This window comes from Nerophis lumbriciformis, linkage group LG18, assembly GCF_033978685.3.
Source record: "Nerophis lumbriciformis linkage group LG18, RoL_Nlum_v2.1, whole genome shotgun sequence".
In the NCBI taxonomy this organism is placed as follows: domain Eukaryota; kingdom Metazoa; phylum Chordata; class Actinopteri; order Syngnathiformes; family Syngnathidae; genus Nerophis; species Nerophis lumbriciformis.
In genome coordinates, this window is record NC_084565.2 from 40,252,501 (window position 1) to 40,265,960 (window position 13,460).

The window sequence follows — 13,460 nt, forward strand, 5'->3', positions numbered from 1 at the left end:
ATGTTACGAATTATTAACCTATTCAAGCCTCCAATCACGTCAAATATTTCAATTTGAAATATTTTTTGGGGAAAATATCGCATATTTTGTGTTTGCCATAAAAAAACTACAGACAAAAGGCATAAAACAAACAAAAAAAATCATGAAAAGAAGCTTATAAATAACAAATAAATCTGAAGTTGATCTAGAGATTTTGGTTTCAAAGTAAAAAATATATATATATTTTAAAAAAAGTATTATTTTTTTTAACACAGTGTGGCCCTTGTAGATCCCCAATAATTTTAGTGGATTTGATTAATTAATTGTTAAAAAAGAAAAAATGAATCAAAATCAATGTTGTTATGATATATTGACCTGTTCAAGCCCCCAATCACATCAAATATTCCACTTTTAAATATTTTTGGGGAATATATCGCATATTTTGTGTTTGCCATAAAAACAACGGACAAAAGGCATAAAACAAACAAAAAAAATCATTAAAAGAAGCTTATAAATAACACATAAATCTGGAGTTGATCTAGAGATTTTGGTTTTGAAGTAAAAAAAAAAATAAAAAATAAAATATATATATATATATATATATATATATATTAGATATATATTTATTTTTATTTTTTATTATTATTATTTTATTTTTTTAACACAGTGTGGCCCTTTTAGATCCCCAAGAATTTTAGTGGATTTTTTTTCTAAACTTAATTGTTAAAAAATATATATATATTAGATATATATTTATTTTTATTTATTATTATTATTATTTTATTTTTTTAACACAGTGTGGCCCTTTTAGATCCCCAAGAATTTTAGTGGATTTTTTTCCTAAACTTAATTGTTAAAAAATAATAATGAATCAAAATTAATGTTACGAATTATTAACCTATTCAAGCCTCCAATCACATCAAATATTTCAATTTGAAATATTTTTTGGGGAAAGTATCGCACATTTTGTGTTTGCCATAAAAAACTAAAGACAAAAGGCATAAAACAAACAAAAAAAAATCATGAAAAGAAGCTTATAAACAAACAAAAACAAAATGTGGGGAAAAAAATATACAATTAATAAATTAATCTGAATTTGCTCTAGAGATTGAGGTGTTGAAAGTTGAAAAAAATATATAAATTATTTTTGACACTTTTATGAGTGTGGCGCTTTTTAGATCCCCAAGATTTTTTTTTCAAAACTCACTGTTAAAAAATAATAATCAATCAAAATCAATGTTATGAACTATTGACCTATACTGTATATTTTTGGGGAAAATATTTCATATTTTGTGTTTGCCATAAAAAAACAACCATAAAAAAAGATTACGAATAACGAATAAATCTGAGGTTAAACTAGATATTGAGGTGTTGAAATTCAAACAAAAATTATAAATAATTTTTTGCACTTTTATGGGTGTGGCCCTTTTAGATCCACAAGTATTTTAGTGGATTATTTTTCAAAACTCAATGTTAAAAAAAAAATAATGAATCAAAATCACTGTTGTTATGAACTATTGACCTATTCAAGCCTCCAATCACATCAAATATTCCACATTTAAATATTTTGGGGGGAAATATCACATATTTTGTGTTTGCCATAAACAAACTAAAGTTTTTTATGACATAAAGGGCATGAAAAAAACATAATTTACGAATTAATCTGAAGTTGATTAAGAGATTTTGGTGTATATGTATATTACCAAAAAAAAAAGTGGAATAAAAGAGCAAACGGGTGAAATGTAACAAGAAAACATTGCCTCTAACAACACAAAGTTGCCATTCAGGCTGTTTTGTTCCTTTAAAACTGTCATTGCTCAAAAATAATAATGAATCAAAATCAACGTTACGAATTATTGATCTATTCAAGCCTCCAATCACATAAGATATTTCAATTTGAAATATTTTTTGGGGGAAATATCGCATATTTTGTGTTTGCCATAAAAAAACAACAGACAAAAGGCATAAAACAAACAAAAAAAAATCATGAAAAGAAGCTTATAAATAACAAATAAATCTGAAGTTGATCTAGAGATTTTGGTTTCAAAGTAAAAAAAATATATATATAAAAATATTTTTATTTTTTTTAACACAGTGTGGCCCTTTTAGATCCCCAATAATTTTAGTGGATTTGATTAATTAATTGTTAAAAAAGAAATAATTAATCAAAATCAATGTTGTTATGATATATTGACCTGTTCAAGCCCCCAATCACATCAAATATTCCACTTTTAAATATTTTTGGGGAATATATCGCATATTTTGTGTTTGCCATAAAAAACAACGGACAAAAGGCATAAAACAAACAGAAAAAATCATGAAAAGAAGCTTATAAATAACAAATAAATCTGGAGTTGATCTAGAGATTTTGGTTTTGAAGTAAAAAAAAAAAAAATATATATATATATATATTAGATATATATTTATTTTTATTTTTTATTATTATTATTTTATTTTTTTAACACAGTGTGGCCCTTTTAAAACCCCAAGAATTTTAGTGGATTTTTTTTCTAAACTTAATTGTTAAAAAATATATATATATTAGATATATATTTATTTTTATTTATTATTATTATTATTTTATTTTTTTAACACAGTGTGGCCCTTTTAGATCCCCAAGAATTTTAGTGGATTTTTTTTCTAAACTTAATTGTTAAAAAATAATAATGAATCAAAATTAATGTTACGAATTATTAACCTATTCAAGCCTCCAATCACATCAAATATTTCAATTTTGAAATATTTTTGGGGGAAAATATCGCATATTTTGTGTTTGCCATAAAAAACTAAAGACAAAAGGCATAAAACAAAGCTTATAAATAACAAATAAATCTGAAGTTGATTTTGGTTTCAAAGTAAAAAAAAAAAAAAAATATTATATATATATATATTTATTTATTTTTAAACACAGTGTGGCCCTTGTAGATCCCTAATAATTTTAGTGGATTTGATTAATTAATTGTTAAAAAATAAATAATGAATCAAAATCAATGTTGTTATGATATATTGACTATTCTAGCCCCCAATCACATCAAATATTCCACTTTTAAATATTTTTGGGGAATATATGTCATATTTTGTGTTTGCCATAAAAAACAACGGACAAAAGGCATAAAACAAACAAAAAAAATCATGAAAAGAAGCTTATAAATAACAAATAAATCTGAAGTTGATCTAGAGATTTTGGTTTCAAAGTAAAAAATAAATAAATAAATAAATAAATAAAATTAAAAAAAAATATATATATATATATATATATATATATATATATATATATATATTTATTTTTTATTTTTTTACATAAAGGGCATAAAACAAACATTTATGATTTTTTTTATTGACTTATTCAAGCCTCCAATCACATCAATTATTCCACTTTTAAATATTTTTGGGGAAAATATGGCATATTTTGTGTTTGGCATTAAAAAAAACATTGCATAAAGGGCATAAAACAAACAAATAAAAAATGTGGCGAAAAAATATACAATTAACAAATTAATCTGAATTTGCTCTAGAGATTGAGGTGTTGAAAGTTGAAAAAAATATATAAATTATTTTTGACACTTTTATGAGTGTGGCGCTTTTTAGATCCCCAAGATTTTTTTTTTCAAAACTCACTGTTAAAAAATAATAATCAATCAAAATCAATGTTATGAACTATTGGCCTATACTGTATATTTTTGGGGAAAATATTTCATATTTTGTGTTTGCCATAAAAAACAACCGTAACAAAAGATGATGAATAACGAATAAATCTGAGGTTAAACTAGATATTGAGGTGTTGAAATTAAAACAAAAATTATAAATAATTTTTAACACTTTTATGGGTGTAGCCTTTTTAGATCCACAAGTATTTTAGTGGATTGTTTTTCAAAACTCAATGTTAAAAAAAAAATAATGAATCAAAATCACTGTTGTTATGAACTATTGACCTATTCAAGCCTCCAATCACATCAAATATTCCACATTTAAATATTTTGGGGGGAAATATCACATATTTTGTGTTTGCCACAAACAAACTAAAGTTTTTTATGACATAAAGGGCATGAAAAAAACATAATTTACGAATTAATCTGAAGTTGATTAAGAGATTTTGGTGTATATGTATATTACCAAAAAAAAAGTGGAATAAAAGAGCAAACGGGTGAAATGTAACAAGAAAACATTGCCTCTAACAACACAAAGTTGCCATTCAGGCTGTTTTGTTCCTTTAAAACTGTCATTGCTCAAAAATAATAATGAATCAAAATCAACGTTACGAATTATTGATCTATTCAAGCCTCCAATCACATAAGATATTTCAATTTGAAATATTTTTTGAGGGAAATATCGCATATTTTGTGTTTGCCATAAAAAACAACAGACAAAAGGCATAAAACAAAACAAAAAAAATCATGAAAAGAAGCTTATAAATAAAAAATACATCTGAAGTTGATCTAGAGATTTTGGTTTCTAAGTAAAAAATAAATAAATAAAAATTTTAATTAAAAAAAAAAAAAAAAAAAAAAATATACATATATATATATATATATATATGTATGTGTGGGGAAAAAAATCACAAGACTATTTCATCACTACAGGCCTGTTTCATGAGGGGGGGTACCCTCAATCATCAGGAGATGGTTGAGGGAAAACTCAATGTTAAAAAAATAATAATGAATCAAAATCACTGTTGTTATGAACTATTGACCCATTCAAAGCTCCAATCACATTGAATGTTCCACTTTTAAATATTTTTTGGGTAAAATATTGCATATTTCGTGTGTTTTCTATTACATAAAGGGCATAAAACAAAACAAAAAAAACATTGAAAAAATAAAAGCTTTTAATCAACGAATACATTTGAATTTGATTTAGAGACTTAAATGTTAAATAAATTAAAAAAATCTTGATTTAATTTGAACACTTTTTATGAGTGGGGCCCTTTCAAATCCCCAATAGTTTTAGTGGATGTTTTTTCAAAACTCATTGTTAAAAAATAGTAATGAATCAAAATCAATGTTATGAACTATTGACCTATACTGTATATTTTTGGGGGAAATATTTCATATTTTGTGTTTGCCATAAAAAACATGGCATTAAGGGCATAAAACAAACCAAAAAAAAACAATGAAAAAAAAACATATAATTTACGAATTAGTCTGAAGTTGATCAAGAGATTTTGGTTTTGAAAGTTGAAAAAGAAAGATAAATAATTTTCAACACTTTTATGTTGATATTTTTATGACTGGAAATTAGAACCCAGGAGACTAAATATATCCGATGATTTCCAATGTTTTTTTTATTGGAGATGCCACACAGAGCGTGTGCCCCCTCTCACTCTTGTCCCCTCCCCAGGGCGCTGTGCCAGCTGCGGGGAGAACGTGGTGGGCGAGGGCACCGGCTGCACGGCCATGGAGCAGGTGTTCCACGTGGACTGCTTCGTGTGCATGACCTGCAGCAGCAAGCTGCGCGGCCGGCCCTTCTACGCCGTGGAGAAGAAGGCCTACTGCGAGCCCTGTTACGTGGTAAGTCTCTGCCACACCTTTTAAGTCGGACCTCACCTCACACTTAACTTGGCATCGCTTCTACAAAGATGTTAAATAAAAAGAATACAACAAATCCTTTTCAACTTATATTCAATTGAATAGACTGCAAAGACAAGATATTTCATGTTCACACTGAGAAACTTTCTTATTTTTTGCAAATATTAGTTCAAAAAAAGCTGGCACAAGTGGCAAAAAAGACAGAGAGTTGAGGAATGCTCATCAAAGACTTATTTGGAACATCCCACAGGTTGAACGGGCTAATTGGGAACAGGTGTGTGCCATGATTGGGTATAAAAGCAGCTTCCATGAAATGGTCAGTCATTCACAAACTAGGACGGGGCGAGGGTCACCACTCTGTCAACAAATGCCTGAGCAAATTGTTTAAGAACAACATTTCTCAACCAGCTATTGCAAGGAATTTGGGGATTTCACCATCTACGCTCCGTAATATCATCAAAAGGTTCAGAGAATCTGGAGAAATCACTGCACGTAAGCCATGCGACATCAGCGTGTAAAGGATATCACCACATGGGCTCAGGAGCACTTCAGAAACCCACTGTCAGTAACTACAGTCGGTCGCTACATCTGTAAGTGGAAGTTAAAAAGTCTACTATGCAGAGCCAAAGCCATTTATCAACAACACCCAGAAACGCTTCGCTGGGCCCGAGCTCATCTAAGATGGACCGATGCGAAGTGGAAAAGTGTTCTGTGGTCTGACCATACTTGCCAACCCTCCCGAATTTTCCGGGAGACTCCCGAAATTCAGCGCCTCTCCCGAAAACCTCCCGGGACAAATATTCTCCCGAAAATCTCCCGATTTTCAGCCGGAGCTGGAAGCCACGCCCCCTCGGGAGGACAACAGGGTGACAAGAACTAAATCATCCAGACTAGAGATAAATTGTATTATTATGTTTATCTTACCTAAAAATAAATATATTTATAAATTTTTTTTAAATAAAAATAAATAGATTTTTACTATATTTTGCTAAAAACATCAAAATTAATTGTATTTTTCTTTGTATTTTTTCCTGACTCCTTATTACATCCAGCCATAGAATTATACATTAAAATAAACATATTTGAAATAATTGATTTTAAATGATCATAATAATTCATTTAAAATGACCATATTTAATTATTGAAATAATTGCTTGTTTATCAACAACTTTAGCATTTTATTCATTATATTTTGAAACTCTCAGAAGCCAAGTTATGTTATATTCCTTAAGATTTATTTATGCAAGTTTGAAGTATCAATTATCCAAACACAGTTTTGTTTGCATATTTTCAGGGTGTAGATATATATATATATATATACCGTATTTTCCGCACTATTAGCCGCACCTAAAAACCACAAATTTTCACAAAATCTGACAGTGCGGCTTATTACCCGGTGCGCCTTATATATGGATTAATATAAATATTTATTTTCATAAAGTTTCGGCCTCGCAACTACGGTAAACATCCGCCATCTTTTTTCCCCGTAGAAGAGGAAGCGCTTCTTCTTCTATGGTAAGCAACTGCCAAGGTAAGCACCCGCCCCCCGTAGAAGAAGAAGCGCGCGGGTATTGCGTTTCATTTCCTTTGTGTGTTTACATCTGTAAAGACCACAAAATGGCTCCTACTAAGCGACACACTGTGGTTCTAGCTTGCCATGCTAATGGCCAGAAACTTCCACCCATGGTGATATTCAAAAGGAAGACCTTGCCAAAAGAGACCTTTCCAGCCGGCGTCATCATAAAAGCTAACTCGAAGGGATGGATGGATGAAGAAAAGATGAGCGAGTGGTTAAGGGAAGTTTACGCGAAGAGGCCGGGTGGCTTTTTTCACGCAGTTCCGTCCATGTTGATATACGACTCCATGCGCGCCCACATCACAGATGGTGTCAAAAAACAAGTGAAGCACACAAATACAACACTCGCCGTCATTCCGGGTGGATTAACCAAAGAACTCCAACCGCTCGATATTGGTGTCAACAAGGCATTTAAAGCACGACTGCGAACGGCGTGGGAACAATGGATGACCGAAGGTGAACACACATTCACTAAGACAGGGAGACAGCGCCGGACGACATACGCCAACATCTGCCAGTGGATCGTAAATGCCTGGGAGGATATTTCGGTCACAACTGTGGTCCGAGCTTTCCGGAAGGCAGGATTCACAGAACTGCTGGACAACAGCGACACTGACTCCGATTACTTCGACGAGACGGATCCCGTATTCGCCCAACTTTTTAATTCGGACACCGAAGGAGAAGAATTCGAGGGATTTATGAATGAAGAATAACTTCAGAAAGTGAGCGTTACCTAGTGGTTAGAGTGTCCGCCCTGAGATCGGTAGGTTGTGAGTTCAAACCCCGGCCGAGTCATACCAAAGACTATAAAAATGGGACCCATTGCCTCCCTGCTTGGCACTCAGTATCAAGGGTTGGAATTGGGGGTTAAATCACCAAAAATGATTCCCGGGCGCGGCCACTGCTGCTGCCCACTGCTCCCCTCACCTCCCAGGGGGTGATCAAGGGTGATGGGTCAAATGCAGAGAATAATTTCGCCACACCTAGTGTGTGTGTGTGACAATCATTGGTACTTTAACTTTAACTTTAACTTTTATGTTTATTTTGTGTGTTGTGAAATTAACGTTCGAGCAACATTATGTTGCTATTGCTCTGCACTATTTTGAATTTTACTATGTTTGTGATTGCACATTTGCGTACATTTTGGGAGTGAACAGAGTTGTTAGAACGCTGGTTTTTAATATATTATTAAAGTTTGACTGACCTATCTGACTGTTTTTTTGACATTCCCTTTAGCGCAGTTAGATGCGGCTTACAACACGGGGCGGCTTATAGGTGGACAAAGTTTTGAAATATGCCGTTCATTGAAGGCGCGGCTTATAACCCAGGGCGGCTTATGGTGCGGAAAATACGGTATATGTATGAAATACTTGACTTGGTGAATTCTAGCTGTCAATATACTCCTCCCCTCTTAACCACGCCCCCAACCACGCCCCGCCCCATTTCCGACCACGCCCCCACCCCCCACCTCCCGAAATCGGAGGTCTCAAGGTTGGCAAGTATGGGTCTGACGAGTCCACATTTCAAATTGTTTCTGGAAACTGTGGACGTCGTGTCCTCCGGACCAAAGAGGAAAAGAACCATCCGGATTGTTCTAGGCGCAAAATTAAAAAAGCCGGCATGTGTGATGGTATGGGGGTGTGTTAGTGCCCAAGACATGGGTAACTTACACATCTGTGAAGGCACCATAAATACAGGTTTTGGAGCAACATATGTTGCCATCCAAGCAACGTTATCATGGACGCCCCTGCTTATTTCAGCAAGACAATGCCAAGCCAGGTGTTACAACAGCGTGGCTTCGTAGTAAAAGAGTGCGGGTACTAGACTGGCCTGCCTGTAGTCCAGACATTGAAAATATGAAGGCTAAAATATGAGAAGGGAGACTGTTGAACTGTACATCAACATACCTGCCAACTACTCCGGTTTTCCCGTAATTCGTACGGTTTTCATCAACCTATTCCGGGTTACGGTTGCAGTGATAAAAAATACGGTTTTTCATTAATTTAAAAAAAAAAAGGGTGAAAACTACGCGAATTGCACCTTGTGCAGACAAGATTTTTCGATCGGACACGGAGGAATTAGCGATGTAAAAGACCACGTTGGGACAAAAAAACACAAGTCTAATGCCGTTGCTAGCGATACAAGTGGAAAACTTTCAACGTTTTTCGTCGCCCAAACAGATTCTTTGGATGTGATAAATGCTGAAGTTTTATTTACGGAGGCAATAATTGAGCATGGATTTCCAATCGCACTGGCTGATCACATGGGACAGTTAAATGTTTGTAATGCAACCTTTAAAAATCATTACGCGGTGATCGCGGTCCCAAAAATAAACTTTTCTTGCATGATAATGTCCAGAAAAATTCGCTTTATATTACTATAGAGTCCTTTTAACGAATGAGTTTGATGGTTTATCACAAACCTTAAATGAAAGAAGTCTTTTGTTCTCCTGCACCATGCATGCACTTTGGCCTTGCTTCGTGTTTGGTGCACAATCCTGTCGGCTGTATTTCACAGCACGACATACTGTTAAAAGTGTTTATACTATTTATGCTTTCAAGTCCAAGTTGAAGAAATCTTGTTAAATGTTGACAGCATAACTACCAAAATACAGAAGTATGTCCTTAATATTTTTGCAGTGCTATTTCTGTTGAAAAGTTCAAATGATTACATTAGAGATGTGATGTGCCACTTTTCAAGTGTCTGATGGCTTCAATTAATTTTCATGAATTTTTCATATTTTGAATTCTTTTGAAAGGCTTACCAAAAAAACTACATTTGAATTGTAATTCCATGCTATTGACAGGACTATTCATTTTAATGAAGTTAGCTTACCATGTTTACAGTATGATAATTGTGATAGAAATGTGAATTTTAGGCACAGAATATTTTTTACAATTGAACAAGGCAGTAGATTATACAAGCTTGGACAGAAAGTTAATAATGACAATGAATTGTTTAGTACTGTTTTACCATTTGTTTACTGTAAAAAGTGTTTATACTTTCAATTAACAAATTGAAGTCTTGTGAAAGGTTGACAGGATAACTGGCATTAACTGTCAAAATAATTTCAAACTATTGAAGTTAGCTTACAGAATAAACATGTCAATCAACCCATATGATTTTTGCTGTAATATTTTTGTTTTGAAAAGTCACTGTGACTGATAGAAAAGTGATGGTTTTAGCAACATTTTAACCTGTCTGAATGCAATCAATCATTTTGCGTCGGGGGGCGAAGCCCTGAACCCTCCACCAGGACTTTGTCCTGGACCTACCGGGGCCTGCGGCCCCTGGACCCTGGCTACTAGGTTTTTCTGATTTCAAAAGTTGGCAGGTATGCAACGTTATCATGGACGCCCCTGCTTATTTTAGCAAGACAATGCCAAGCCACGTGTTACAACAGCATGGCTTCATAGTAAAAGAGTGTGGGTACTAGACTGGCCTGCCTGTAGTCCAGACCTGTCTCCCACTGAAAATGTTGAAGGCTAAAATATGAGAAGGGAGACTGTTGAACAACTTAAGCTGTACATCAAGCAAGAATGGGAAAGAATTCCACTTCAAAAATGTGTCTCCTCAGTTCCCAAACCTTTACTGAGTGTTGTTAAAAGGAAAGGCCATGTAACACAGTGGTAAAAATGCCTTTTTTGCAATGTGTTGCTGCCATTAAATTCTAAGTTCATGATTATTTGCACAAAAATAAGAAAGTTTGTCAGTGTGAACATGAAATATCTTGTCTTTGCAGTCTATTCAATTGAATATAAGTTGAAAAGGATTTGTTGTATTCTCTTTTTATTGACCATTTACACAACGTGACAACTTCACTGCTTTTGTAGTTTGTATATAAAATCCTAATGGAGGTGGTTTTTTTGAGGGCTTTATAGGCAGAATTGAACGTCTCCTATAGGCTCCGTTGTAAGCGGACTTTTGATCACATTTATTTAATGTCTAGAATGCAAAAAAAAAAAAAGCATCCGTGGTCATGTCTTTTTTTTAATGATTGTGATAGGCAAAATTCCAAAAAAAAAAAGTGAAGTGAATTATATTTATATAGCGCTCTTCTCTAGTGACTCAAAGCGCTTTACATAGTGAAAGCCAATATCTAAGTTACATTTAAAGCAGTGTGGGTGGCCAGGGCCGGCCCGTGGCATAGGCCGTATAGGCAAATGCTAAGGGCGCCGTCCATCAGGGGGCGCCACGCCAGTGCCACAAATGTTGGAGAAAAAAAAAAAAAAAGTTGGTACTATTATTTCTAAATACAAAAAATAATCCCACGTTAATTAAAATGCAAAGTAAAGCCTATATAATAGAAATATTATTTGTTACAACATTACGCCCCCCGCCCCGCCCCCTCCCTTCCCGTATCATGACTCTTTTTGGACGTCACCACATCAAAAAATCAACACAAGATGTCAAAACGGCCAAAACTGTCAGGTGCCCAGGGAAGAAATAAGACAAAAGAAGAGGAGGAGAAACGAGAAAAAGACAAGAGGTAGCAGGTAGGTAACGTTAGCCTACATGAAATTATTTGTCTGTTACAGAATGTGATAGTAACCTGGCTTTTTAGCATTAAGCTAATGTTACATGATTCGGCAATTGCTAATCAATAAATAGCTAGTTCTGTTTTAACGTCGGGTTAATATTGTGGAGGGGGCTAAATTGTTATGGAAAATAATAATGTAACGTTAGGTAATTACAGTACTCCCACCTTACATTCCTCAGGGACATTTGTATTAGATCTTTTAAGCAGGTGTTTTTTGTTTACGTTGTTATTGCCTTCTGGTTAGCTAATGTTTGCCCTGCAGGTAATAGTCACTTTTCCACCCCTTTATATATTAGGTATAGTTGTAAGCCTAGTTGTTAAAGTGCACATCATTAATGTAAATTAAGCAATATGTATGTAAAAAATATTGTATTTCATATATTCATTTTTTATTTTTTGCATTCATTTATTTATTCATATTTTTTTTATCTTGCTTTTTTGCTTTCTTTAAGTAAAAAAAAAGGTCAAAGACAAAGCTATTCGGTTTCTTGTGAGTATATACACTTCACTGCCGATGTGGGGGGGCGCCACCTAAAATCTTGCCTAGGGCGCCAGATTGGTTAGGGCCGGGCCTGTGGGTGGCACTAGGAGCAGGTGGGTAAAGTGTCTTGCCCAAGGACACAACGGCAGAGACTAGGATGGCGGAAGCGGGGATCGAACCTGGAACCCTCGAGTTGCTGGCACGGCCACTCTACCAACCGAGCTATGTGCAGTTCCTCTTTAAGTTAAGTTGGAAGGAGCGTCCCGTGATGCGGGAAGAAATGATCTCACTTCCACGCCGGGCGTGCAGGAAGGGACCCGAGCGCGGCGTCTCCTAAATCATCCGCTTTGCGAGGCACTCACTGGGATTGTGGTCGCCTCGCCTGGAACTTCTCCAAGTCCGACTCGTGCGCCGGAGACACGAGAGGGGGGGGATAACTGAAGAAGTTTTATTTATGCATTTCATCAGCATAAATGTTCTTCTGGCGCCAGATCAAAAGTCTGAGTTTCTTAATGAAAGTCCTTCCTTCTTCTCTTACTCCCATCCCGGGAGGGGGGGGGGGGGTGCACGCCTCCCCGTGGCGCCATTAGAGCGCCAGCGTGAAGGCGGAGTCTCTGGGGCGGGTTGAACTTTGCCTCCGAGTCCGTCTAGGAATCCCGAAGAGCCCCCCAGTCTTTGTACCTAAATCTCTTAAGGTGCAAATGACAAACCAGTTCTTTGGAACCGGTTCTACGTACCAGATTGAGTACTTTTACAGCAGGGGTGCTCACACTTTTTCTGCAGGCGAGCTACTTTTCAATTTATCAAGTCGTGGGGATCTACCTCATTCATATATATAATTTATATTTACTTATTTATGAAATATATGTTTTTTTTAACAAGTTAAAGGTGTTTAATGATAATGCAAGCATGTTTAACACATATAGTTAATATTGTTAATACATTAAAGGTGTTTAATGATAATACAAGTATGTTTAATACATATAGTTAATATTGTTAACAAGTTAAAGGTGTTTAAAGATAATACAAGCATGTTTAACACATATAGTTAATATTGTTAACAACTTAAAGGTGTTTAAAGATAAAACAAGCATGTTTAACACATATAGTTAATATTGTTAACAACTTAAAGGTGTTTAATGATTATACAAGCATGTTTAATACATATAGTTAATATTGTTAACAACTTAAAGGTGTTTAAAGATAATGCAAGCATGTTTAACACATATAGTTTATATTGTTAATACATTAAAGGTGTTTAATGATAATACAAGTATGTTTAATACATATAGTTAATATTGTTAACAACTTAAAGGTGTTTAAAGATAATACAAGCATGTTTAACACATATAGTTAATA

General features: G+C 34.2%; 1 protein-coding gene across 3 annotated transcripts in view; it reads left to right on the top strand.

Annotated features, from left to right (window-relative positions):
• lpp (LIM domain containing preferred translocation partner in lipoma) overlaps positions 1-13,460 on the top strand; it is a 571,221-nt gene that overhangs the window by 493,803 nt on the left and 63,958 nt on the right. For all 3 annotated transcript variants that reach the window (XM_061978393.2, XM_061978394.2, XM_061978396.2), the window contains one exon: positions 5,317-5,486. In XM_061978393.2, coding sequence (XP_061834377.2) covers positions 5,317-5,486 — 170 coding nt within the window. The remainder of the gene's footprint in view (positions 1-5,316; positions 5,487-13,460) is intronic.